This window comes from Amblyomma mixtum, chromosome 2 (assembly GCF_055824585.1).
Source record: "Amblyomma mixtum isolate Tamu chromosome 2, ASM5582458v1, whole genome shotgun sequence".
Taxonomy (NCBI): domain Eukaryota; kingdom Metazoa; phylum Arthropoda; class Arachnida; order Ixodida; family Ixodidae; genus Amblyomma; species Amblyomma mixtum.
The window spans coordinates 297,226,482-297,253,030 of NC_143013.1; the positions used below are offsets into that span (position 1 = coordinate 297,226,482).

The 26,549-nt window shown below is 42.5% G+C and overlaps 2 protein-coding genes across 2 annotated transcripts in view; one reads left to right on the plus strand and one right to left on the minus strand.

The window, feature by feature from the left end:
• spt4 (Transcription elongation factor subunit spt4) overlaps window positions 1–3,266 on the minus strand; it is a 41,007-nt gene extending 37,741 nt beyond the window's left edge. The window contains exons 1-2 of the mRNA XM_089574559.1: window positions 3,107–3,266; window positions 2,665–2,771 (exon numbers count right to left, since the gene is read on the minus strand). Of these exons, the coding sequence (XP_089430685.1) occupies window positions 2,665–2,771; window positions 3,107–3,181 (182 nt within the window). The 5' untranslated portion in view covers window positions 3,182–3,266. The remainder of the gene's footprint in view (window positions 1–2,664; window positions 2,772–3,106) is intronic.
• A 49-nt stretch (window positions 3,267–3,315) lies between these two features.
• Window positions 3,316–26,549, plus strand: part of LOC149364608 (ATP-binding cassette sub-family C member 9-like) — a 37,242-nt gene continuing 14,008 nt past the window's right edge. The window contains exons 1-18 of the mRNA XM_089574560.1: window positions 3,316–4,302; window positions 4,657–4,854; window positions 6,378–6,434; window positions 6,695–6,883; window positions 7,810–7,965; window positions 11,080–11,217; window positions 12,656–12,790; window positions 16,387–16,549; window positions 16,840–16,880; window positions 17,695–17,832; window positions 18,976–19,101; window positions 20,087–20,276; window positions 20,414–20,519; window positions 21,240–21,335; window positions 21,600–21,765; window positions 22,387–22,524; window positions 23,118–23,324; window positions 24,756–25,137. Coding sequence (XP_089430686.1) covers window positions 3,757–4,302; window positions 4,657–4,854; window positions 6,378–6,434; window positions 6,695–6,883; window positions 7,810–7,965; window positions 11,080–11,217; window positions 12,656–12,790; window positions 16,387–16,549; window positions 16,840–16,880; window positions 17,695–17,832; window positions 18,976–19,101; window positions 20,087–20,276; window positions 20,414–20,519; window positions 21,240–21,335; window positions 21,600–21,765; window positions 22,387–22,524; window positions 23,118–23,324; window positions 24,756–25,137 — 3,172 coding nt within the window. The 5' untranslated portion in view covers window positions 3,316–3,756. The remainder of the gene's footprint in view (window positions 4,303–4,656; window positions 4,855–6,377; window positions 6,435–6,694; window positions 6,884–7,809; window positions 7,966–11,079; window positions 11,218–12,655; window positions 12,791–16,386; window positions 16,550–16,839; window positions 16,881–17,694; window positions 17,833–18,975; window positions 19,102–20,086; window positions 20,277–20,413; window positions 20,520–21,239; window positions 21,336–21,599; window positions 21,766–22,386; window positions 22,525–23,117; window positions 23,325–24,755; window positions 25,138–26,549) is intronic.

Consider the following 26,549-nt stretch of genomic DNA (forward strand, 5'->3'; position numbering starts at 1 on the left):
AAAACAAAATAAAAGCGAAAGCAAGCCGCCACGCGACTGCCTGAAAGGCACTCCATGCGTTGGTTGACTTCTCCCACCGTCTGCGGGGAATTTTTTTAAAAAAGCGGGAACCGGAGTTAATCCAATATAAGTTAGGGAAATCGGCCACACAGGGCAATAATTTGAAGTTTCTAAGAATGCACGGAATGTGTAGATGAAGTTCTCGCGGCAAAAAGACAAGTTCAGATTCCTCTTCAGTGCACCTTTAATATTGAAAAAGAAAAAGGAGCCCAGTTCAATTCACATGTACAGTAAACCAGACAAGTACCTTTCCAACATACACATTGAAGAGCTGGGAGGGCAGGGACAGCTTTTATCAAGCAATTTTTACTTTTCTCTATTTGGTGCTTCTGTCAGAATAAGCAGTGTCAGGATATGTAATCTCCACATGTAAAAAGTACAGTGGCCTAACCTTGAAGTACCAAAATAAAAACTGATTTACCATGAACAAATTTTTGCCTTATTCCACATCCGCTCAGGTGGGAGAAATGGTGCACCCAAAGGGAGGAATGAGACACCAATAAAAATGCACAGTGTACAGAAGAAGACGGGCATATATGCAATCCACATGGCCATCGCCTAGTGCACGCTCCTAGCTGGACTGGCCAATTTCAGGCTGCTGTTGGCCCTGCTCCCATTCCGAAGCTTCTCCAAATAAACCCCCTATTCCAACAGAAACATTTTGTTCACTCCCATTACAGACACCAAGTTTTGCTAAATGTGAAGTCCGACTGCACTCATTTTGGGCTCGCAAATTTTTTCTGTTTGTGGTAATGAGAGCCTAACGTTTGTGTTCTATATGTGCGGCCCTTCGTTTTTGGGTTTTATTTTTTCCAGAATTCGACAGGTAAAGATCGGACAATACTTTCTTAGCTGAATTTTGGGTAAAGATCAGGTTATTTGGACAAAATTTCCATAACTTGGGCTTTTTCGGGTCCTTTCTGCAGCAGCAAAAGCCAATTTACTACAAGCACTCGCTTTTGTGCAGGGCACCATATGTCCTCTTTCTTGCTCAGTATTTCCCAAACAGCATCAAAATAGCACATAGATTACCTTACAAAACTGCTTACAAAATCAAATCTTTTTTCTCAGATATTACAAATGTTTGTTTGCATACAATAACAATCTCGTATTTAACAATCTCCTATTCAGCACTTCTATGTGGGTGCAAGACAGGGAGGCCCATGGCGAAAACATTCACCTGACAGCACAGCGGCCGCTTTAAACACATAAGAGCTTAGGAGCAGGCCATCGTCAGCCTGGATAGCGCTTGAAGAAATCGTGTCATGAATAAAAAGCGCTAGAAGAAGTTAAGATCAGCAGTTGATTAAAATGGCCTCCTGCAGTAAGCATAGGATGTCTGCTAATTTTTGTGCGGTGTATTCAGCTTTGTGCACTGGAAAATGTATGTTCTCTAGATGCTTTCATGTATATGCAAAACGGGCCCTTCATTTTTCTGCTTATATGTGTCCTCTGGAAGGGACATTGTGGTTTGGTTTTATACGATCTAAGGTCCCCAAATGGCTCAGGCCATGAGGAACGTTGTAGTGGAAGGCCCCACCTGAGGTTCTTTAAAATGGGCTCCTAGAATTTCGCTTTCATAGAAATTCGTCCGCCACTACCAGGACCTGACCGGCATCGTTTGGGTCAGCAGCCGAGCACCATAGCTACTGAGCCACCGAGGCAGCTTGGAGGGGATGTTTTCAGGTAGAAATCGGACCTAATCCAATTTTTAAGAAAGCTGTTCAGGATGCAAGAATCAGGTAAAATTGGGTTTTACCCCAAAATAAAGGGTCCTATGTATATGGTACTGACATCTTTTTGCAACTGAAAGCAGAGGTTCTGCATTCCTATTTTTTTTCATCAACTTCATTGTTGCTATAAAATCATCATTCTTTCAACTATAGCCACAAAGTTGACTGATCTTTTAGTACCATGCAGCACCAAGACACGACTTAAGATAATGTCCCACACCAACCTCCACTTTACAGTCCTACTCCTCCCAAAACAATGCCGTATTCCACCAGCACACTGCCAGCTATGCATAAAATTTAAATAACCTAAAAGCACATTGACAGGGCCCATTTCATATTCTAGATAGCAACTTACTTTCATAAGCTCGTAATTATTCAAGCATCATGGAAAGGTGATGATGGAAATAAACTTTCTTCAATTCTTTTTCTTTAACAGTAGATGAATTTTCGTACAAGTTTCTTTTCATGTTACAATACGTCAAAGAAGTAAACAGTTAGGCTAAGTTCTCTTTTTTTTGTTCTGCAACAAACGGCACCACTTACGTGACGCACAAATCAACATAGTTTTTTCTATCGTCTCGCATTTGTCTTTTGGTGCGCAGCACATACTGTCGCATGGTCCTAGAATAGCAGCTTCTGACGTACGTGCGATTAGCCTGCACCGCGTGCAGTGCTTCTTAGCGGCATTTTAAGCAGGACGCATCAATGCACAGAGGCGAACATGATGCGCTGCATAATGACATCGCTAGGCACAAGCGGCGTGAAGGGCAACAACGGTGAAATCCCACATGGCTTCTTCCGTAACACGTGCGATACGATAACGTCAAGCGCGCCACAAGAACACATGCCAAAAAAAAGCGCTCCTACTTACCCGTCAAAGTTGGAGCTCGTGCAGTCATACACCATATCCCTGTTGTTCTTCATGTGAAGGTATTCATCACAGTTGTCGCATCCATCGAACTCAAACTGCTCGAATGTCTTAGGAAGAGAAAGAGATATTGAAAAAGATTTGCGTGATCAAAGGCCGCCATTGAAGCGTTAGCGTCTAGGACTTCAAAATTCCTACACACGCGTATGGTAAGTTGATCTAGGGTAATTTTACTTCAAGTTAACGCAAGGTGCAAGACAAAGCAATTAGCGTGAAATGGTCACTGCGATAGCGAAATACCACCGTTTTTGCAAGATGTTTCGTTCGCCACTCAGAATATGCGAGGCGATTTTCAACCTAGCACGGCGAGATCGTCATCACATCGCATGCAGACTGGTCTCTACGAAGGAGTTATACTTAAGAAACGACGGCAGAGAAAGTTTACCTTGATCATAGAACACAAAAGACATGCTCTGAGATTTCGCAGATCTTTTGGGATGCTTTCCAAGGAGGCCGCCATCTTTACGTTCGACGCTAGCAGTCAGAAGCCGGGAAAGTTCAACAACGAAGTCGAAAGACAGCCACGATGAGAATGAACAGGTGTCGCCATCTGGCCACTGGCGCGAAAACTAAAAAGTTTCTCTCGCGCATCACGGCCAACTTCAAGTTGCTTGGAGCCGCCGAGAATGAGTGGAATGAGTTAATGCGTTTACGTGGGCGTGACGCCGCGGAGGACCGTAATGTTCATTGCGTGTCTCCACGAAACTGACTCTCGATTGATAGCTGCTGAGGTGCGAGGGGAAATGCCAAGTGTTTTACGTCACCGACGCAAGGGAAACAAAGTTGCGGAGCGGCGCGTGAGTTGAGCAGAATCCCAGCTGTGCTTGTCCGCGTGCTTCACTGCTAAGTTTAGCTGCCGATAGAACTTGTCTTTCGGAAAAACGCTGGCCGGGACGCCAAGAAAAAGAACTATGCGACTCTGTTTATGCATCGGTGCACGTCCGGCCGTCCAGAACGGCACTTGCTCCAGTTGATCCACAAGTGCGTGGGTGCTCTGTGCTGTCTTGCTCGTGCAGGCACCGACGAAAGTGAGCGATGTCGGTGTCGGATTTTTGCATCACACTTGAGGACACCGTCGACAGAGAGTGCGTTGCTAACCTGGGAACGTGCATTTTGAACTCTGCCTTAGTGGTGACAGTGTGTGTGGCCACGTTCCTTCTCTGCTCAGATCAAAACCGCCGTGTGCGAAGAACTCTGTTCGAGGAGCACAACTCGCGATGGATCCTCACGTTTGTCATCATCGCCGTGCACCTGTTCGAGTTGGCCGATGGCGTCTTAATCCTGCTGAGGCGCGAACGGCTGAAACAAAATGTTCACTTTGTGCTGTCCGCTGCGACGTCAGTGGTGGCCGTCGTTTTGGCCATTTACTATTTCCACAAGGTTGAAAAATACGGCAAGCCTAGGAGACTGTCTGTTCTGCTGTTCTTCTGGCCCTGTGTTGTCGCCCTGAAGATGTCCAAGCTAGTGATCCTGTACGGAAAAGGACTTTCAATCGAGCATGCTACTTTAGAAGGCACTTGGCTTGGTCTCGTCTTCTACCTTACGATGTTTGTCGTCGAGCTGTTAACATTCACACATAAGGTAAGTGCATAAGCTCGTCTTCGTGCAGACCTGCATTGTTATAGTAACGTCCAGGTGTCAGGAGACATGTGCATGTAGAGTGCATGTTTGTTATATTTGTCACTTAGAATGTCTGCCACTTAACCTTACGCTGGAAAAAATAATTGTACTTAGTCTTTGCGTAGGGTGGTGACTTAATTGATGTGAGCCTGACACCTCCCAGGGTGTTTTCTTGAAGCACTCCGACCTCAGTTCCAGAACGCTCCACAATCCTGGTCATGCAGATCTTAATTGTATGAATGGACTTGTGCGTATATTCTTGCGACGCATTACTCCCGAAAGCCGTGCAGCATTGCTAATGATGGTGCTTGACAGTTCTGTTTTTTACAGACGTACTACTGCAAGTCAGAGTTCAAGGAGGAACCCAGAGACTTGTCCGACAACAACCAAGTGACATATAAGTACAGTTCTGCGTCGCTGCTCTCCAAGTGCACATTCCACTGGCTTGTGCCTCTGCTACGGCTCGGCTACCGCCGTCCATTAGAGCTGGCCGACCTTGGCTCCCTGCCAGAAGTAAAGACGCATTCCCTTTTGTCATATGCTGTTCCTGGTTTGATGCTATTGTTTATGCTCACTGAAGCGCACCGTGCTAATTATAGTTTGACAATGCTCTTATTTTTACAGCTTTTAAAATATTTAGCTGGTGGTATTCAAAGGTGTCGACGCATGGTAGCACTATGCGTGTGAATTTTATTTCTTAATTACTTGCCTTTTTTCAAAACATCTTAGTACTTTTAGATTACAGTAACTCAAGAGAACTGTGCACGGTGCCTCCAGATGACTGAAATATATGCTACAAAACTTTGGTCGAGTACCTGCATGTCCACATGCATATAGAATTCATATCAGTAGACTTACAGGGCCTCTCCCGAAATGCCTGTGCAAAAAAAAAAAAAAGATCCTGAAACCAGTGGCTGTCAGACAAATATAACACATACAACACTGGATAAGTAGAGTGTGTTCTGTATAAACATCCATTCATTAGGCGAACTTATAAGTTTTTTTACAAATTTTTCCTTCTTTATATCTTTGTCCTTCTCAGCAAAAGAATTACTGGCTGAATAAGCGTATGGCAGGAGAGATTCACCACTATTATATGTATGCACCTAGGTACAATTGCATTTGTGTGACGAAAAGGCAAAAAATGCCGGAGTGTAGGGTGGAAGTTTCAAAAGTGTTATCTTTATGCTTATAGCTGCTCGTTCAGCTATAGTAATTTTGTCTGACACAGTACTGAATTGTACTTGGGATAGCTTGGGCTTTTGCAAATTGAACTAAAATTGGGCCCTTCAGAATCTTGAATAACGGGGGAAGCTGGTCTTTAAAAAAAAATTTTTGTTAATGAAGTCATAATAATGGAATCTTCAAGAAACATGTATTTTTGCATGCTGATTCCAAATACTGCTGATTCCAAATTTTCTGTAAAATAAGTCCTTGTGCACTTATATAATATGTTATGTAACTTTTTGCTGAGAGCTTTCAATAAATTATACTGCAGGAAACGTGCTAGGACACATTCTATTGGCTTGTCCTGACGTCAAACTATGCAATAAGGGCAAAATTATTATCCTGCCTACCATAGAAGTTGAATTACAGGGTTTTGAATTTGCCACTTCACAAACAGGAAGAAACTGATGATTTCAAAATCCTATAACTCACCTTCCATAACAGACAGGATAATTTTACCCTTATTGCATAGCTTGATGTCAAGAGAAACCAATGGCATGCAATATAACGTGTTCCCTGCAGTAGAATTTGTTTCAAACTCTTGGCAAAAATTACTTTGCATATTGCATAAGTGCACAAGGACTTGTTGTACATACAATTATATTACATATTTGGAATCAGCACGCAAAAATGCATGTTCCCTGAAGATTTCATAATTGTGACTTCATTAATAAAAATTTATTTCTAAGACCCTCTTCCCCCCTTAATGTTAGCATCTTGTATGTGACTTTAACATGTATAGGCTTTGATGTTGCTTTTTTATGTACCCATGGTTTATTTACTAAGCAACTTTTATTTTTCTTTTCCAGAAACATACAAATGAAAACCAGTATAGACGGTTTAATGACGTCTACTCAAAGGAAAAGGTAGAATTTTGTTGACTTTGTGTGTTCTTTCTGGCCGCACAAGTTGGTTTCAAATGCATTTAAGCTGTCCAACATAAATTTTGTTCATTTTGAGTGGCTAACACATTCTTCGGCAGATCTCTAGAATGACCTATAAGTGTGTTTTCTTTTTTTCATATGTGTTCATCTGTGCTTTTGAGATTTTCAATGGTTATATAGATTTTTAAAATTTTATCCCCCCCTCCCCCCCTTTTCGCACCTCAACGGTGCTAACCAATTAGGCCAAGGCTGAAGAAAAGGGCACGAAAGTATCTCTATGGTGCTGTTTCTTGAAAACTTACTGGCGGACCGCATTGGCTGGTGGCTTCATCAAAGTCTTAGGAGATGTAGTTGGCCTAGTAGGCCCAATTTCTATCAGCCTGATCCTTGAGTATGTCGACGATGTGACCACAAGCAGTGGCCCCACTGTGGTAAGTGTGAAACTCTATAGAAAACCTTTTTTAAGTGGATGTGTCTACAAATTTTTCATAGCAAGCTCCGAATCGAGAATTTTTCAATGCAGTTGGGTTAAAAGACCCACTGTTATCAGGCATGCTGTAGGGTAGTCATTCGGAATTTGATAATAACCTGTTAGTAATTACGAAGTTCGGATGATTCAGTTCTCCCCATTTATGTTCAGCTTTTTATAGCTTTGAAATTTTGGGCATCTATTCATTGACACCATCTAGGGCTGCTTAGTGGCAGCACTGGAGTAACCCGTGAGGTACTGTCTTTGGGGTGAATTGCATGAAAGGTTTCTTTGTATTTCTTTCTTATTTTTGTTTTTGGATTTATGGTACAATGGCCAGCTTTGTTCAGTGCAGCATATAGCCACTTCCTTCTCGAACTCCCCGTTGCCTTGACGATGTAAACAAATGGGCAAATCGTGATTTGTGTAGCTTGGGAGTGTTTTTATTCAGCGGCATTGTAGTGTGAAACAGTGCATTCTTTTTCAGTTTTAATTTCACTAATCTGCATTTGATTTTTACCTCAATGATATTGCAGTTCATTTCTATTCTAGTGTTTTAGTTTCAGTATACTGCTGTTGCCTTTGTGTTATAGAAGGCAGTGGTTATCATTGCAGTTAATTTTTATAGAAAATCTATTTGTTTCAACTCACTTGTGGTGCATGGTAAAAGAAACTTGAACTTCAGGGCTTTTTATCCAAAAATTATTAACAACATTCACACTGGGGTGTTGAAAAAATTGCTTGCGTCTTTTGACAGGGCACACAGTGACATCTAGGACTTGATTGTTGTCTTCAACCAAATAGAACTGAGGAAGCGCCTTTGTTGGTGCTAAAACAAACAAGCAAACAACAAAGACCCCAAGTCACTTTTATGGTGCTTTGTTGCAGAGTCCAGACTCATATCCAACTGCATATGAGGTCCTAGGGAATGGTTACATATTGTCAGTCGTCATCCTCTTAGCCACCTTCTTGCAGAGCACATTCTCGAATAATTTCAACCACATGGCTATCATGGAAAGCGTCCATGTGCGATCTGCACTCCAGGCAAGTCAATTCTGGTTTGACCTTTATCTTCAGTGTATATGGGTGGCCTTGGATGTGTCTGAGCCGTGGACAGATGTATCGACAAAATTAAGCAAAAGCCCTCTTTATGTTTTACAGTACAGAGGCAGAGAGAGAACTGAAAACAAGAGTGAGATTTAGCAGGCGTGCTTTGGATTAACTTTGTTTCTGCCACCTTTCGCACGAAGAAAAATTATATCAACTTATATCAGGAATATATACATGTGCCACATTTCTTGTGACAAAGGCAGTTTGAACGAATACCCCACATCCGCTGCCATGGTGAGCGTGATAGTAGTTAACACTGTGAGGGAAATTTTCAACCTCCATGCGTGTAAGCAAGATAGGAAGATAGGATTGCCATTGCTGTAGTGGACTAAACATATTGAGCACAGTGGCAATAGGTGGTTGTTGTGGGTTTCATACTGATAGAGTGTGATAGAGTGTTCTGGTGGGCTTGTTGGTGCAACATTTTTGAAGTTGCTGCATTGAGCCATGTGTTTGTATCTCCCTATTCTTCTTGTCCACTCGCATTGTGTCTTCTGAATGAAGAAACTTAAAATAAAATCATAGTGATTAGATTCGTGTCGTCTAAACTTCCTTTTACTTGGCTTAGAAATTCTGTAATCTAAAAGCTTTCTAGGAGATGATATGGTCGCAAAGAAAAAGTAAAAGCAAATTTGCAGCTGCAGTTATTAGAATACTTTTGACCTGCTTGCTGTATATACTGAAGGACCCCCTACCTGCTTCAGTTTCTTTGAACTGCTTAAGCACCTTGATTTATGTGAGTAAGGGAAAAAATATTCTGTGCTCGCGTACCACATATATCTGATCAATGCCCTACTGTGACTATTGCCAGGAGCATTTACACAAGACATTCCTGCCTTATCATATGTTCTGGCTCTTGAACCCTTCTGGACACTCTCTTCCTGAGGCTTTTTGTACTGTTATTCTTGACATGAGCAGTTTGAGTCCACTGCAGTTTAGATCAAACAGCCAGTTTGCAAAACAGCGGCAACAAGAAAGAAAGTAAAAAATAGTACTCATTTTCTGTGGTATGTAAAAGCATGATGCAGTATTGCCTGTAAAATAAAGGACCTAAGAGAGCGTTATCTCGGTTAAGATTTCCTCTCAGTGAATGAATGTTGCTAGGTGCTGCGTATGTGGAGGGATAAGGTTTATCAGGCCATAGTGCTGGATGTAACTGTCACGCGTTTGTGGCCCTTATCTTAAGTGGTGGGCAGGAATCCGTTGCACACTCCTAGGAGACACCTGTTCTTATTATTCTGCACAGTAGGATGCAGTTGCTCCTGTTGCTCAGTACTGTGAAGTGCTTTTGTAAAGATAGCCCGTTTGGTCCATTATCTGATTGACGGGCTTTCCTCAGTGACGCATCATATCTTTGCATGCGCAAGACACTGGAATTCTCTGAGAAAAATTGTCATGCCCTCATTATGTCCAAGGTTTTTTTTTTTTCTTTTCTTCTTATTGTGACGTTTACAGAAATTATTAATTTTAGTACAAGTTTCTTAGCCAAGGCTATTAGTGCCTTTAAGAAATTTGCAGTTTATTGAATAATATGAACTTTGCAATGAACTCTTGGGAATGAATTCTAGTGCATTTGCTTAAATTTTCTGTGTGTTTTTATTTGTAATGGCACCAGCTGAAGAAAAAAAATCTTTTACGGCAGTTGACCAAGTTACTTAAAAAGTATTTTATCACTTTTAGGAAGTATTTCAGACATATCTTTTCCATTCCTGTAAGGGGTGACGTGGCTTTGAAATCCCGAAAAATTGTCGGAGACTCAATTTTTCGATAATTTTTGTATCCACTTGAATGCTTCATTTTTTATGCTGTCCCAATGTTTCTTTACTGAAATCAGCCAGGAAGTGTACTCTAAAAAAGTTGTTTCATAAACCGTGGCAGATGTATGTTGAGGGGAAACGCTCAGGCAGTTGGCATTTTTCTCTGTTTCAGTTTTCTGACTAGATGCTGATGTTGTGAAGAAGATTTCTTCGCATGTTATTTTAACTCTTTTTGACCCCGTTTGTTCTGTTTCGTTCCTAGGGCCATACTGCAGGTCAAGACATTCTTTGTTTTTCAAATTTGTGAATTTTAAAGTTTTTATATGAAATTTTCTTCTCACTCTAGTTGTGTCAGTGGACACTGCATCACAAAAATTCAAAGCAAAAATTTATGCTTTGCAAAAAAAAAAATCTAATGATGTCTTGACCTGAAACGTGTTGGTAGGAAGGCAGTGAATAGTGAATCAGCCTTCTGCCACATTTTCTTAACTCTGCAGCCTTTTTACGGAACTCGAACAAAAAATATATATTAGAAAACATTTCTGTGGAGATTTAACAGTGAAATTTTGTGAGGGTACTTTAAATATTATATCTAATAATCAAACTATTTTGTGTAAATATATCAAGAAATAAAAAATTTTTGCTGAATAGGTTTTGTTCCTCTTAGAATGACCTTATAAAACCTTTCAGTAGAGCTAGAGTTCATGAATCTAATCTGTAACGTACTACGTGTTTGGGCTTTTTAAGAACTTGTGTTTTACAGTTTGTAGCAAGCTATTCCTTGTGTTCAGTCCTTTATTTGATTTTTCCTTATAGTTTTTCTTTAGATAGATAGATACAGAGAGAGGGAAAGGCAAGAATGTTACCCAGAACGGATTCCGGTAGGCTACCCTGCACAGGGGAAGGGAATGAGGGGATTAAAGAGGGAAGAGAGAAGGAACGGGAAACAGTCACACTCGGTCAATCAAGGCGGTCTCTCTCAAAAAACAAAAGAGTGCCTTGTAAGCCTTGATGGCAGTAGACTGTTGTGGCCACGGACCCGAGAATGTTGGCGCCTGTGAAAGGGCGAGGATCAAGGCGGCCCAGAGCACAACGCAGCTTATGCCTTAGTAATAATAGTAGCAATCTCTATACTCTAGTGCTTAGTTAGTCATCTACTTCCTTGCCACACTAGGTCCTGCTGGTAGCTCTTTCTAAATTAGTGCACGTGGTTACCTGGCTTAACGAGCACTACACATGGTAGCATGTGCAGTGATGCACACATTTCAACAGTCTTTTTCATTTTTTCCAGAGCTTGGTGTACCTGAAGTCTTTGGCCATTGCCAGTGATGTAGACGTGGGCATGGCTGTGAACCACATGTCAGTAGACTCTTTCAACGTAATGCTCCTGTTCTCCATGGGCCATTACATCTGGGCTGTGCCCGTCAAGGTGAGGGCGGACTGCTGTACCCCTTGGAAAGAACACAAAACTTGCATCCTGCCGCCCAGTGCGTGTTTGTACAGTGATGTGTGCTGCATTGGTGTTGAGTGTTGCATCAAATGGAGTAAACCAGTTTCCTGTTCAATGATCTGACTGTGTTGGTCAAATGTTTTAGGGGAATCCCCCAAGGTGGAGTAGATTTGTAATAAGGGAGGAATTACTGATTGGCATCCACCCGAGCGCAGCCATACGACTACAAAGGAAAGCTATACAGCTTTCTCAGAAACTTGACCAACACGGTTCCCACTTCGAGTTATTGATTAATTCGCTCTCTCCCTACCATAAGCTTGCCGTCCCAGTTAGCTCAATTGGTAGAGCGACTGCTCCGGTGAAGCGGTGGTCCTGGGTTCGATCCCCGGACCAGGACGAATTTTTCTTTAACCACGAAGTTTCTGAGAAAGCTGTATAGCTTTTCTTTGTAGCCGTATGGCTGCGCTCGGGTGGATGCCAATGAGTAATTACTCCCTTATTTCAATGATCTGACACGTTTTTCTCACTGTGGAAACGCATCAGGAAGCAAAAGTGTCTGTAAGTGAGCAGTTCATACCAAAGTCTTTCCAGGAGCAAAAATAGTGGCCGTTTCTGGTGCTTTCTGAATTATTTGTCTGCTAATTTGCCAGACCAGGTATGAACGTGTTAAGTTGTTATCTGTGGCCAGTAGTCATGGTGGTAAGTGAATACATTCTAGCTAACTTGACGTCGCCGGAATCCAACTATAGCCGTACGTGTGTAACTTTTCTTCAGAATGTAGGAAAGCTCACATACTGACATCTTAGTGCAAGTTAAATGGACACTGAAGAAAAATCTAACTTGGCCAACAGCAATTCATTGCCACGTTTCTTATGACAAGGCAGCTACTACATCCACTCCATCTAATTCTTTAAGGAACGAAACAGCGCAACTAAAACGAAGGACCAAGAAAAAGAGAGACACGAACACGCGCTGACTTACAACTGACTGTTTTAATCGGAAAAGCACATATAAATAATCTCTAATTGCTGCGTCACAGCCTCACGTCATCATCGCAAACTACTAACATAAAAAGAAAGGAAAAACCTCTTTTTCTCTCTTTTTCTTGGTCCTTCGTTTTAGTTGCGCTGTTTCGTTCCTTAAAGATGCAATACCAACTCTCCCACTATGCTATGTTGCTACAATCTAATTCTTCTTCTTTATAAAATCGCATTGTTTGGCCTTGCATTAAATGCATTCAAATCAGATAGAATTATCCTTGGTGCCTCTTTAAAGTAGTTCACCAGATAGTTGACATTAAACTGAATCTCTGTGCTGTAGTGTTTCCTATAGTATGTAGTACCTGCAGCTTTGGGGTGTAAAGGTGTGGATGTTTAAAGCTCGTTTCTCCCATGTGTCTCTGCCCTTGTGTGTGCAGCTGATCATTCTTCTGGCTCTGCTGTACAAGCAGTTGGGCTACAGTGCTCTCGTCGGGGCAGCCACCATCTACATCCTAGCACCGCTGCAGTACTGGGTCTGCACCAAGCTGTCTGAGCTACAGAAGGAGTCTTTGGTAGCGTGAGCCACCGATTATACTCTTTGTGCAAGGATTTTTTGAATTTTTTTTGCCATGCTAGGCAGCTCTTACCTAACATTATATGCCTCTGGTTAGACTTCACTGTTGTGCCATTTTCCAGCAGTTCTGCTGTCAAGATAAGACGAGAAGGTGGCTGTTTTTTGTCTGTAGGCATGTCAGGTAGTTGTTGGTTGTTTTCATCCTTATCACTCCTACTTCGTAAAAGTGCCAAAGGCACTTAAGAGCAGCACACCATGCCGCAACGTGTGGTATTGACCATTCTTGCTCCGTAGAGTACATCTACACATGTGCATGTATGTATGTGCGTTCATGCATGCGTGTATCTACATTCGGCAGCAAAAGTTTATGGGACGCATGTCCTTGGGAGCACATGCACTGTCACCTGCTGCTGGTACCAGCAGATGGAGCATGCCTGCCTTGACATGTTTGCAAGAATATCAGGCAGTTGGCTTGCGTGACTGCACTGGAAAAAAAGTTCTTTCTGTGCACCTGCGTCCCACAAACATTTGCTGCTCACTGTAAGTGTGTGTACATGTGTGTGCACGCATGCATATGTGCACATTGCATACATGCAGGCTACAGTGTTTCTCACGTAACTTGCACCAAACCTTCAAAAAGGAGTTGCTACTCATTTTGCAAGGGTAAAACTTCCTCGATTACAATCGCTGTAATTTGATGTTGGCAGCTCGGAAAGCACACTGCAAGTGAGGCAAAATTATGTGTTTTTATGTTAGAAGCACCCTGTATATATATCAAAATGCATGTACCAGACATAGATAGGTAAGTCGACACAGCATGCGTCATGCCCATTGGGTTTTTCCTGTTTCGTACAGCTCTTACAAAATGTTCCTCTTCCTTTTGATACGGTTGTATTTTGATAAAAATGATGGCTGCAGACAGTATCTTTTCTCTTGAGATCACTGTGTGCTTAGAGTGATGCCAGCTGGGATGCAATGAGCAACACGGAACAACTGGAGACAACCGAAGATGGGAAACCCACAGATGTAACTGCTGCTCGAAACTGGCTTATCTTTGGCACTCAAGGCTCAATCTGGGTTAAGAGCACCTTGGAGTGTGAACACCTACTTCCTTTTTTCTTCAGGCGTCTTGATAGGTCAAGTGGCACTAAATGGGCCACATACATGTGCAACTTACTTTTGACCAACAGGTGTCGTGATAAGTGGCTCCAGAAAGCTGTAAATAGACCCAAAGATATCTGCAGCTTGGTTTTGACCTACAGCTATCTCAAACGTGACTTTCTGAGGCCTGTCTGTAGTTACTTTTGAGATTGGCATAATTTCTCTTGAAGCAGTACTTGCAGTACTTTGAAATGAAAGCCGAAAAAAAAAAACAACTGGCAGACATTTAAGCTATGCTGCATAATGTGAGAATCAAGTGATAAGCTGTTGCGCTGTACTATTTGTGTGATGTTGCTTTCTTTTGGTGAAATTTCTCTTATCTGCGCCACGCTCTCTTTAGCACGGTGCTTCCCATTTCCGCTTTGCCTACTAGAGCAGAGCTGTTTTGTGTCATGCCGTGGTGACTCATTCCCACCATGCTGCAAACCCTCGCTGTCTGTGCTGCGTTTCTATAGTCCGACTCACACATTGCACAGAGTAACAGCTATCGTGCCCTTGCTGGAAACACGTGGCATTAACTTTGTATCTGCACTGTGGGAAATAAAAGCGTACTGCCTTGGTTTTGACACCTTTTAGAGATTTCATGAAGATGATGGCAACCACATTGCTGTTCTGGTGAAGCTTGCCTGAAACATTGCTGCTAGTAGCGTAATTCGATTACAAGACGTGCATAGTGACCACTGCATCGTGGAGAAGGAGGAGGTATATATAGTCATATTGAATTACATTAGAACATACATTACATTACAACTTTTTTACGAAATCTGATGCGTCCCAGGTGGCCAAAAGTTTTGCTTCCGAAGAAATGTATCGGCTTTGGAGTTTGCCGACACATGAGTACCAATTTCTTCACTCAATCGACCCACATCTTAGATCAAGACTCTCACCCAGAATTCCTCGACATCTGGAAACACTTTATCATCGACTTCGTCTTAATGCTGCGTATACAAACGGCTTACGATACCGTTTTAGACAAATGGACAGTCCGCACTGTGACAACTGTGCCGCGATAGAAACTCTGGAGCATATCTTGCTTGAGTGCCCTGCATATGCTAACGAGCGTGCGTACTATGAACATTGCATGCAGAAGCTCTGCTCAGTGCCCCTTACAATGGACAAAGTTTTAGGTCCCTTAGCCTGCCTTAGGCAACAGAGACTTGCAATGAACTTTCTATTCACATATTTAAAAGACATTGGACATCTCGATAAGCTTTAAATTCACTTGCACGTCACCTTCATGCATTCTTCATGCAGTGAACTTCGTCAGCCCATTTGACGGACTATGCACTCCGTCACTCCATAGGTTACATCAATACTCGCCATTGCATCCTTAGTACCCATTTCATGGCCGCATTTTATCTTCGTTTTTTTTTTTACCTCTTCCACTCTGCTCTCCTTCTGTCTTTATCTCCCAAATTCCCCTCCCTACGCAGAGTAGCATGCCAGCGATTTTTAAACGCCGGCTAAATTCTCTGCTCTTCATTAAAGAGTCTCTCTCTCTCTCTCTCTCGTATTGAATGCAAGGAACCAGGAAAATTGATATGAAACAATAAAAGAAAGAAAAGGTTTATGTTCTAATGGGGGTTTAACATGCCAAAGCGACTCAGGCTATGAGGGACGCCGTAGTGAAGGGCTCTGGAAATTTCAACCATCTGGGGTTCTTAAATGGAGGGGGAACTCAGCTGCCAGGAGAAAACAATGGAGAAAAAGATAATTGAGAAAGCTGTTGCCCTTTTGTTTGCTGAGCCAAACAAGGCTTCAATACAGAAATGCAGTCTACATTGCTTCATGCTCATGAAACGTGCTTGAGATCATGTGTGACTATACAAATAAAATGTCTGAGCTATGTAAGTGTCACGGACACTTTGTTTTTAACTAGGGTTTCAGCTTTCATTTGTGTCCTCCATTAGCTTATGATAATCATGCTTATTTGTCTGTGCTTAGCTCTTGGTTCTTTTGCTGTTTTGCTGACAGCTGCCTACTGTCCTGTATGAATTGGTATTTTTAGTAGAGGAAAAAAAATATATGTTAAAATTTTTGTATCAAGAAATCTTGCCATCTTCAATTTCATGTACAGTGAGACCTCATTAATGCGGACTTCAAGGGCGTAGTCAAAGCGGCCGAATGATCCAAATGTCGAATTATATATGTAGGTCACAATATAGATCACAGTATAGGTCACAATTAAGCAGTTAAAAATAGACAGAAAAAAAAAATGTGTGCTATTTCCTGCACAGCATGTTAATTCTAAATGCATAAACAGTACAGTGAATGCCTATTAATGTTGACCTTTTTCCATGCAGTCTATAATATGTGGACAAATTGGCTGTTCTAGTTAGCTGCCAATGCTACACTAATTGCATCTAATACCACATAGTTAATATTAGGAGCCTGGATTCTCTAACATTTTGCATCGCATGCTTTCTTTTCTAGACCATTTCAGACAAACGAATAAAGCACACCAGTGAATTACTCCAGGGCATCAAGCTTCTGAAGCTGCATGGCTGGGAGAAAGTGTACGCCAACATGGTCAAACAGATTCGGAAAGAGGAACTGTCAGTTCTCAGAAAAGATGCAATATTTGTTGCCCTAAACAGTACGTGAACATCTCAGCCTTGTATTTTATACCGATTATTTTGTTTTCAACTACACTAGGTCCTTGTAGGGCTGTTGTCACTGACATTTTTTTCTTCAAATACTTTTTTTTTCTGAAAACCATTAGTGTGTGTAACCAGAGAGAGTCACCTCATGTTACTAAGCAGATTGTTTTCTTTTTATTGTATTTTTGCAACTTTTATTTTATTGCCTTGCTTAGTCGTGCAGTTCTTGCATTCAGGGTTCTTCATTTTTTGTATTTAGGCTGTTCATTTTTTTTTCTTTTTCCAGCTTTCATCACACAAGGTTCAGCCATATTGCTCACGCTTGTGGTATGTATAAGCTTCACATCATGCGAAGGTGTATTTTCTTGCTCTGTTAACTATCTACTTGTGCTACAAGTTCATAAGCCTTCCAGTATTTTCAGCAACTTTAGCAGTTTTCATCAATCTCTCGGCTTATTATAGTGGCAGAATCATTTCATTGCAAGTCTTTTTGACTCTGAGTTAACTGATATATTAGGGAGAGATGCGGTACGTAAGGATTCACTTCCCACAGCAGCACACGATGTATGAGCAACACTGTAGTGGGAGGCTTTGAACTAATTTTGACCACCTGAGACTCTTGAACATGCACTGACATTATAAAACACACGAGGATCTTGTACATTTGGCCGGCATTGAAAAGCAGCCTGGATATGTAGTGAAAGATAGACGTGCTATTTGACCGCAAGGAAACAAATGCTGCAATAATGCGTCACATTTCACTGCTGCGGCTATGATGACTGTTACAGTGCTATGCTGAGATGACTCGAAAGGGGCTTATGTTTTGCATAAAAGGATGCAAACAGCTTGTAGTATCGGCCAAAAGGAAAGAAAAACACTTGTGCTATTCATGCTTCATGTCTACCCTGTGTTTTTTTTTTTTTTTGCAAAGCATGAGCACTGCACCTGGTGTAGTGTACTTCTAGCACCACCATCGTCATCGTCTCAGGACGTACATGCCTTATGCTTTGTGCTATTGTCTGTGAAAACAAAAAATTACACTGTCCAGAGTACATTAAATGACTAAATGCTCTTTTGCCCATTTCAAGTGCACATTCAGGTGTGACGGTGCACACTTCCATGGTCTTTGGTTATTTTCCAGACCTTCTCACTCTACTCCGTCATTGAAGGAAGACCACTCACACCATCGCAAGTGTTCTCTGGCCTTGCACTGTTCAATCAGCTCACGGTTCCACTTTACATCATTCCAGTTGTCATTCCTATTGTCATCAACTCTGTTGTGAGTAATTTCCATTCTTATAACCACCACCTCCTGATAGATGTATTGTGGCTAGTTGAAACATTTCCATTAATGTTTTACCAAGGAAGGCGTGTAGTAACATTAAGATAGTTTTTTTTTTTACTGCATTAGCAGTATAGCCCTCATTCAGCGAAAATGCAACTGTCTCTGTGTCCAAAGCCCCCACCTACCCACCCACCTACCCACCCAGCCCCATCCTACCTCTACCTTCCACCCACCAGCTCGCCTCCACCCTCCTCTACCATCCAGAAGGCCCACCCACTCCCACCACCCTCCAGAAACCCACAGAGCAGCAGGTGAAAGAAAATTCAAATACACAGCGGAAGGCCATCAGTGTAAAACTGAAATGTGCACCCTTAGTGTTAATGCAAAATTGTCACATCACAGCATATAGTAATCACGCGCTAGTTTTTTTGGGGTTATCTTCAGTCGAATTGATAGACGGCCAAGTGAACATCTATGCCAATGGCATCTTTTCTTAAGACTTGTAATGCATGTAATGCATGTAATGCAAGAATAATGCATGTAAAGTGAGTGTGTTATCGCAGCAACTGAACAACCAAAGCACGAAGAGTAACGGAACATCTTCTTGCTTTGGCAAACCTGTAACTGTGATCTTAACGTGCATCATATCTTATTGGTTGATTAGAAACTACTTTCTGCTTTTTGCTTCTTTCTGCCTGCAGCAGTCATACGGCCCGGCTGTTGTGATCTCTTGGAAGTCTTTCGGTTGGCTGATATATTGGGGTTTAACGTCCCAGAGCAACTCAGGCTATGAGGGACGCCGTAGTGAAGGGCTCTGGAAATTTCGACCACCTGGGGTTCTTTAACGTGCACTGACATCTCACAGTACACGGGTTTCTAGAATTTTGCCTCCATCGAAATTCAGCCGCCGCGGCCGGGATCGAACCCGCGTCTTTCAGGTCAGCAGCCGAGTGCCGTAATGACTGAGCCACCGCGGCGGGGCTCTTGGAAGTGTTTTATTAAGGCATAAGCCAATTTCTTGGGCCCTTGAAAGTTGTTCTTTTGCTGAGGGACTAGCTTCGTCTTGAGAATGTTGATGACCGGGGTGAAATTGGTGATGCAAATCTTTACTGTAAGATGGGATAAACATTGTTTCAGGTGAGCACAAAGAGGCTGTCAGAATTTCTGAACCAGCCTGAAGTTGGTTCTGATACTCCATGGCGAAAGAAGGAAGACACACCCAAGGCTACTGTTGAATTCATTCCAGAGAGTGGTAGTGTTCTGGTAAGGCCCTCTATTGATTGTCTTATTTTCCCTGCAATGTTTTAATGCGATAGTGTTAAAGACCCCGTTCTCCAGAAAATCCGGTGCCAACATAGTCGGCGTTGTGAGTGAAAAAATCATGAGCATGGCTCTGGGTCCCCAGAGGGCAACCTAGGAAGCAGGTGGCCCACCTAGGTCACGTGACCTCGTGGTGTCATCACAACCTGCCCACCGTGGCAGATGGCAATTAAATTAATGATTGGTCGCTCAAGAAGAGCAACGTGGGTCGCATAAGGCCCACCGCTGGGAGCTCCTGCCTTCGCAGGGCAGTGGCACATTGCTTAACCGCTGCACCACTGCGCCGGGAGGGGTATGATGACTCCCAGGGATCTATGCATGTAAACTAGAGAATGGCCTTCTGCATGTATGGGAATTGAACCCATTATGCTATTGCATCATACACTTAAGGCGGACCTTAAGTGTTCCCTTTAATTTTTGTCTCAATGCTTTGTTATGCGTTACTCTTTGCCCTTAATTAAGGGAGTGAGGGGAATTTTTGTTCAGAATTTCGCATGGTTATAATTGTGCTTGGTTAATAGTATGTGTTTATAAGGTATGTGGATATTTGTGCTTGCTAATTTGAAGCACCTCGTCATGTTTTAAATGCAAGTTTCTTTTTGTGATGTTTTCATTCCTCATTTCAGCATGCCACTAAAGTTGTATTTGAATTTCAAGTGTAGTTATCTGAAAATTACTATATAAGATTTGATAGGCAGGTGAATAGCACGTTTTAAATCACACTAAAGGTTAAACCTTATGTGGAGTCAATTATGTAAAGCTTCATGCTCAAGATATCAGCATTAAATGCCACATACCTTGGCTTTGTTGGTTTGTGCCATTTTTTTTTTAGTTTGCTAAATTGCATTGATTCATTTAGATTTTTTCAGTTTGTTCACAGATTGCTGAAAATACATCCATTGCTTTATGTTACTCTCATTCTTTTCAGCTCAACATCAGGGACAGCGAACTGCTGGAAAAATTCTTGGGGTCCGCAGAAGATTCTGATGTTTTTCTATCGGAAGCCTATTCTCCTATTGATAGCCCGGCTGTGATCAACATGAACCATGCCTATTTCACGTATGACATGAACACCAAAATACCGATCCTTCAGGATATGAACTTCACTGTTCCCACTGGTGAGAAAGCACTGAAGGTGTACCTGCTTGTCTGTCTCTTTTTTTTTTCTTGGGGGGGGGGGATATACATTGGTAGGATTGCACATCGATTTTAAATGCAAGTTGCTGCTTTTAAAAGTGTTCTTCACTCTCTCTAGGAAAGCTCACAATCATTATCGGACCAGTTGGCAGTGGGAAGACTACTCTTCTGTCTGGCATGCTAGGAGAGCTGACTCCATACAAAGGAACGGTGCAGTGGGCCAAGTAGGTAACCTTTGGCTCTGTGTTTTGATTTATGTAAAGCGGATTCATTTGATCTTTTCATGTTATTTTTGCAGCGTGTGATGTGTCATTTGTCACAGTACTTTATTTAGAAACAGCTCCAGACGTAACATATGATGTTACATATTGAAAATAAAGAAAATAAAAAAAGCATCATTTAGTGCTTGTTAGTTTTCTTGCTCCAAACACGTACTCTAAAGCAATCCAATTAGACTGACTGCCAGAGTTTTGTCATGCTGTTTTGACTTCCCTGGTGAAGTAGCCAAAAAGAAAATACGGCTGCTGATTTAGTATGGCATTGATTAGCTAATGTATTTTCTGTGATCTTTGGCCTTATTATAAGCAGATTTGTATTTTAGTTACATGGAAGTTAAGTTCACACGTCTTCTTGAGGTTTGTGAAACATAAAATTTCAAAAAGTATTTTATGCTCAAAACGCATTGCAGAACCATTGCAGTGAAACTTCAAGCGAAATCTTTTGCTTAGAATTTACTCAGTAAATTGCCCCCGAAGCTTTTGTCTAGAACCATATATTAGGTCAAAGAAGACTTATAGTAATTCATGTATTAAATGCAAACATTTTCTTGTGCAAGGAAAAGAAGTTGAAGCAATGTTTTACTGCCTATAGTGAATATCAAATAAGGTAAGATGATAAAATGAAAACGTCATTATTCCTTCTTTCTTTTTTTCTCTTTCTTCCAGCACCAGTTGCATTGCTTATGTACCACAGAAGCCATGGCTGTTAAATGCTACCCTGAAAGAGAACATCCTGTTTGGGCAGCAGTACGATGGTCGGAGGTGCGTCACCAGTGCTGATGCAGTATCGATTCGTCTTCCGCTGTTCATGTCATACTTTTGTGCTAGTTTTGATGTGTAAATCAGACTGGCTCTCCATAGCCACAAAGAATCTGCAGATGAATACTTGACTGAAGGGCCCCTTTTAGATTAGCCAGTGTCTGAACACTCTGTACATCCACGTCTTCATTGCATATGTAATATATGTCTCCATGCTTCTGTGAATTTGATGTGTAGAATCTTACGGTGCAACTTATTGTACTGCAGGTACCACCAAGTCATACAAGCCTGTGCATTGCAACCAGACATAGACCTGTTGCCAGCGCGTGACATGACAGAAATTGGTGAACGTGGCTTCAACCTGAGTGGCGGGCAGCGTCAGAGGATTGCTCTTGCTCGAGCCTTCTACTCATCAGCAAAGACAGTTATTCTGGTAAGACCATGCAACTGCTCATTAATGGTTAACGGTAGCTGGATTTCTACAAGCCAAAGCAACATGGCAAGCTCTGTGGCGCATTGAGCAGAGTGTACTCTGGGCCTATCTCAGACACCTAGGTCTCTTAGCATGCGTTAAAATCTCAGTGCATGAACATTTTTGCATTTCACCTGCACCAAACCATTTTGAGCAAGTGTTGAAGATACACTGTCTTTTTTTAACTGTGTGCTGTCATGTGCCTGCTTCTTATGTCTCTATGCTTTGTTATTGAGGCCATCTCATGTATTAATTAGTTTCTTTTGCACATTTGTCATTTTTTGCCCCCCTTACTCAATGCTCTTCTGGGCCCTGTAAGGTATTGTGAATAAATAAATAAAATAAATCAGAAGATATCCCTCATTGAGTGATCACATAGCTCTGGTTTCAGCAGGCAGGCAGCAGTTGCCAAATATCAGACTGGGGCAGACTGACTGTGAGGGAACAAATTCTAGATAAGTCATAAATTACACAACTGCAGAACGGTTCGGTTCACAGATGTTCAGCAATGAATGTCTTGAGAGCTTTTATTCATAAATGTATGCACTCTTTTTTTTTTCCCCCTCTTTATCTGCTTCTCAGGATGATCCCTTATCTGCACTTGATACCCATGTTGGCATGCATGTATTTGAACAAGGTGTCAGGAACCTTCTGCTTAGAAGGCATCGTACTGTCGTCCTTGTGACCCACAAGCAGGAACTGCTGATTCATGCTTCAAAGGTGATGACTGTTTTCTGTCATTGCATGTTGTGCATTATCTTATGTCTCTGAAAATGCCATTAGCTTATTTCCACTTAGTGGTGTACCTGCAAAAGCCTTATTCCGAAAATTTTATGAGCTGTTAAGGTTTAATTAACAGCACAACGGGTGATCTGCATACTATTGCACTGCCGTTATTGTGCACCAATTTCACATGCTTGTGCTTACATTTCTCATATTTTGTGTTTGATATCCTGATTGGCCTTAAGAATCTACACAGATCATTCTCTCAAATTATCAATCACATTCAAGTCTCGCTGGTTTAGAAAAATCGCAATATGTTTGTAAGCTTTTCAAAGTAGATGTGTGTCAGTTTTTAGAGTGGAATATTTCAAATGAAAGCTGTGGTATGACGTTGTGTGCCCAGTAGTGTGCATCTGTGTTCATATATGTAATGAGTCTCCTTTTTATAATGATATTCTCCCTGTTATCAGTCGAATGTATAGATCTGTATTTAGGGACATAGTAGGAGCTACTATTATGATCACAAATTAAGCAAGGCAAAGGTTTGAAAGGAATGTGAAAAAGGAATGACGAGAGTTCCTTGCTTGCAGGTGGTAATCCTGGAAGGAGGAAAAATTAGGTGCCAAGGTAACCTGGCAGAGATCGAAAAGCTGGAGCCAGACTTGGCGACGGTGCTGAGTCGCTCCACCAGAAAGGAGGCTCCGTCCGCCAGGGACAACACAACCAAGGAGCGCCACAAGCTCATGCGCATGATCACCAAGCAGTCCCTCTACCTGACCAACTCAGGTTCTACGCAGGCAAGTTCACATGACATTGCCAATCCTTCAGTCTGCATCGCCATCTACCTGAACATAAGCATATGTCTGCAAAAAGAAAGGCTTTACTGCTTTCTTTAAAGGGACTATGAAATGAATTTATTGAGATTACAAAAAGATAGGCAATCCATCACTCGTCACCCCAGCGCAAGAATTTTTGAGCTAGCATCAATAACAACGAAGTTATAGACGATTAAAAATCACGCTTCTCCTCTCGCCCCTCAACTCTTAAGCGCGGGTCACCATAAAAAAATAAACAAAAAAGCTCCAGGACTGGGCTCCGCCCATGAATACGTCATTCGCTGACGTTCGGTTTACGACTTCCGGTTGTCGCACTCCCGAGGAGCAGCGTGCGTCGACAGCGTCTCTCCGGTCTCTGCGCTTTCTTGGCTCCCAAACTCGCAACAGAAAGAGGCGGCAGAGGTAAATTGAAACCATACGCGCGAAGGCAATGTCTAGCTGGCTTGCGCTTGCCCGAGGGGGTCGCGCGGCGGCTCGAGCAGACGATTTTCACCGCTACCGGAAGTGTGCCCGTGACGTCGTAGCTGCCGCGGCTCGAGCGAATGACAGCGTGTGGTGGCCTGCCGACGTCATGGGACTAGGGACGTCTGTTTTCCCGATTTTGGTTCCAAAATGGCTCCCTACGAAGACACCAAACGGCCCGCGAATTTTAAAAAACACGATTTTTAAAAATTCATAATAAATTGCCGGCTCAGTTCCGAAGACTCATACTTGGTGTCAATGCTTCTGAGCATCACTTCTAACATTTACAAGCGGCTTTTAATTCTTTGCATGGTCCCTTTAAATTACAATTTAAAAAGTACCTAATAGTTTTCACTTGGGGCTCAAACTGAAAGTAGCTGCTTCGCTGGGCAGTTGCTCTACTCACCGACATAGCGGGCATAGTTAGCAAATGACGGGGTGAGTCCAAATTTATCAGTGAATGCAGTTATGTTTGAAAACAACATAGCTTTTTCTTATCCCCATACTGCTGCTTCTAGGCTGGTGTTGTTAGCTGCCGCGATGGCTCAGTGGTTATGGAACTCGGCTGCAGATCCGAAAGAGGCGGGTTCGATCCTGGCCGCGGCAGTCGAATTTCGATGGAGGTGAAATTCTAGAGGCCCGTGTACTGTGCGATGTCAGTGCACGTTAAAGAACCCCAGGTGGTCGAAATTTCCGGAGCTCTTCACTGCGGCGTCCCCCATAGACTTAGTCGCTCTGGGACGTTAAAGCCCACAAACCAAACCAACCTAGGCTGGTGTTAATTATAGTTTTTAATATTCTTTCTTTTTAAATACATATTACGGTCAACCTCCAGTGATCTCCTCAAACATGTTACACTAGATTTTTTTTTTTTTTTCTCTATAAAGCTAAAAATAGCACTACTCATAGTGTTCTTGCTGTCGTCCCCAGGATCTCCGACCACAACCACGCCCCGTGACCCTCAGTCGTCAGCTGTCGCACGATCCATCAAGCCCGCTGCCCCTGCACGACTTGAGCAACGATGAAGCCGGCACGGCGCCGCGCGGTGCCTGTACTCCGAGGCCCACTTCGGTGGGCTTCCGGTTCAGGACCAGTGCCTCCACGGACAGCATGCACTCGACGTCAACCGCTGGCTCCAACACTCCGTCACTCGTTCGCGGTGCATGGATGCGGAGCCCTCCGTCCCGCCTGAGCTCACGGGTTTCAAACACAGCGGAAAACTTCATCGAGGAAGAAGAGGAGGAGGAGGATCACGAAGGGAAGAAAAATGAGATGCTGCTTGGCAACGGCACTGATCAGCGTGGAGAGGATGGTGAGTACGAGATAAGTGCCGAGAATGTAGCCAGAGCGCCGTGCTGTCCAACTGCCACTTTCAGTGTTGACTCTGGTTTTCACGATGCAGCATCTGATACAATACCTTTCATCCTTTTGCAGTCGACAGGTGCTATCAGCAACACAAGAAATGAAATGCGAACAAGACAATTGGTTGGTTGGTTTATGGGGTTTAACGTCCCAAAGCGACTCAGGCTATGAGAGACGCCGTAGTGGAGGGCTCCGGAAATTTCGACCACCTGGGGTTCTTTAACGTGCACTGACATCGTACAGTATACGGGCCTCTAGAATTTCTCCCCCAAAGAAATTCAACCGCCGCGGCCGGGATCGAACCCGCGTCTTTCGGGTCAGCAGCCGAGCACCATAACCACTGAGCCACCGCGTTGGAATAAGAATAGTGAGATGAGATCTTAGCCAGAGAAAACTCAGTACAGTAAAACCTCTTTAATACATTTTTAAAAAATGCAGAAAAACACATTATCCATTGAAATGTTTGATCGAAACCGCATAAATTTCAGAAATGGAACTGGTGAATGAGGTGCGAAGACGTTTATAGATAATTTCACTTCATGAAAATGTCTATTAGCACTTCTGGTGAATGGGCTGAACAGCTCCTTATCTAGTGCTCGCAGAATTCGGTCACCATTGCTTTGCCTGAAGTGCAGAATGAACTTCACGACACACCGTCCCGCGACAGTAATGGCGAGAATAGCTGAAATATTACACATCGTTTTAGCTTTTTTTTATGTTTTGCCCTCTTGCATGTAGGCAATGCGGGGAAGCCACTGCGGCTGCCGCCTGTCGCAGTATTTTTGCTTTTTTCGTGCGTATGTGTTATACAACAATGATTTGTGGAAATTTTAAATGCTGTAGCCAGGAAATCATGTTATCTGGCAACGCATATTAACCGGGATGAAAGTAGTGTAACTCTTTGGGACATTTTTAATTCACCCGATTTTGAGCGTATAAACCAGGAATGTATCAACGAGGTTTTACTGTACTAGCAAAGGTTAATTTCACTTTGAAAGGCATGAAGGCTGTTCTTGAGAGTATTTCTTCTCCAGGGCCTAATATGTTCATGTTTTTGTGGTGGCATTTCAGTTCTGTTGTTAGCATTTTATTTGTTGCTGGTAGTACATACACTAAGGTAACCATGTTTTAGCTGGTGCATTCAGTCAACTACACCGTGCCTGGCACTCTCAGTTGAAAGTTCCAGGGTTATATTTTGACCTTAACAGTGGTGTTGGGGCAAATAATAGCAAATTAATAGTGGCAAATAATGATACGAAAGCAGTCATGTAAGAAAAGCAAGTGAAGCTTCCAAAGGTCTCATGGTATGTAGCATGTGACAGTAATAAGTATGCTTTGCATCTGATGTGGGCTAGGAATACT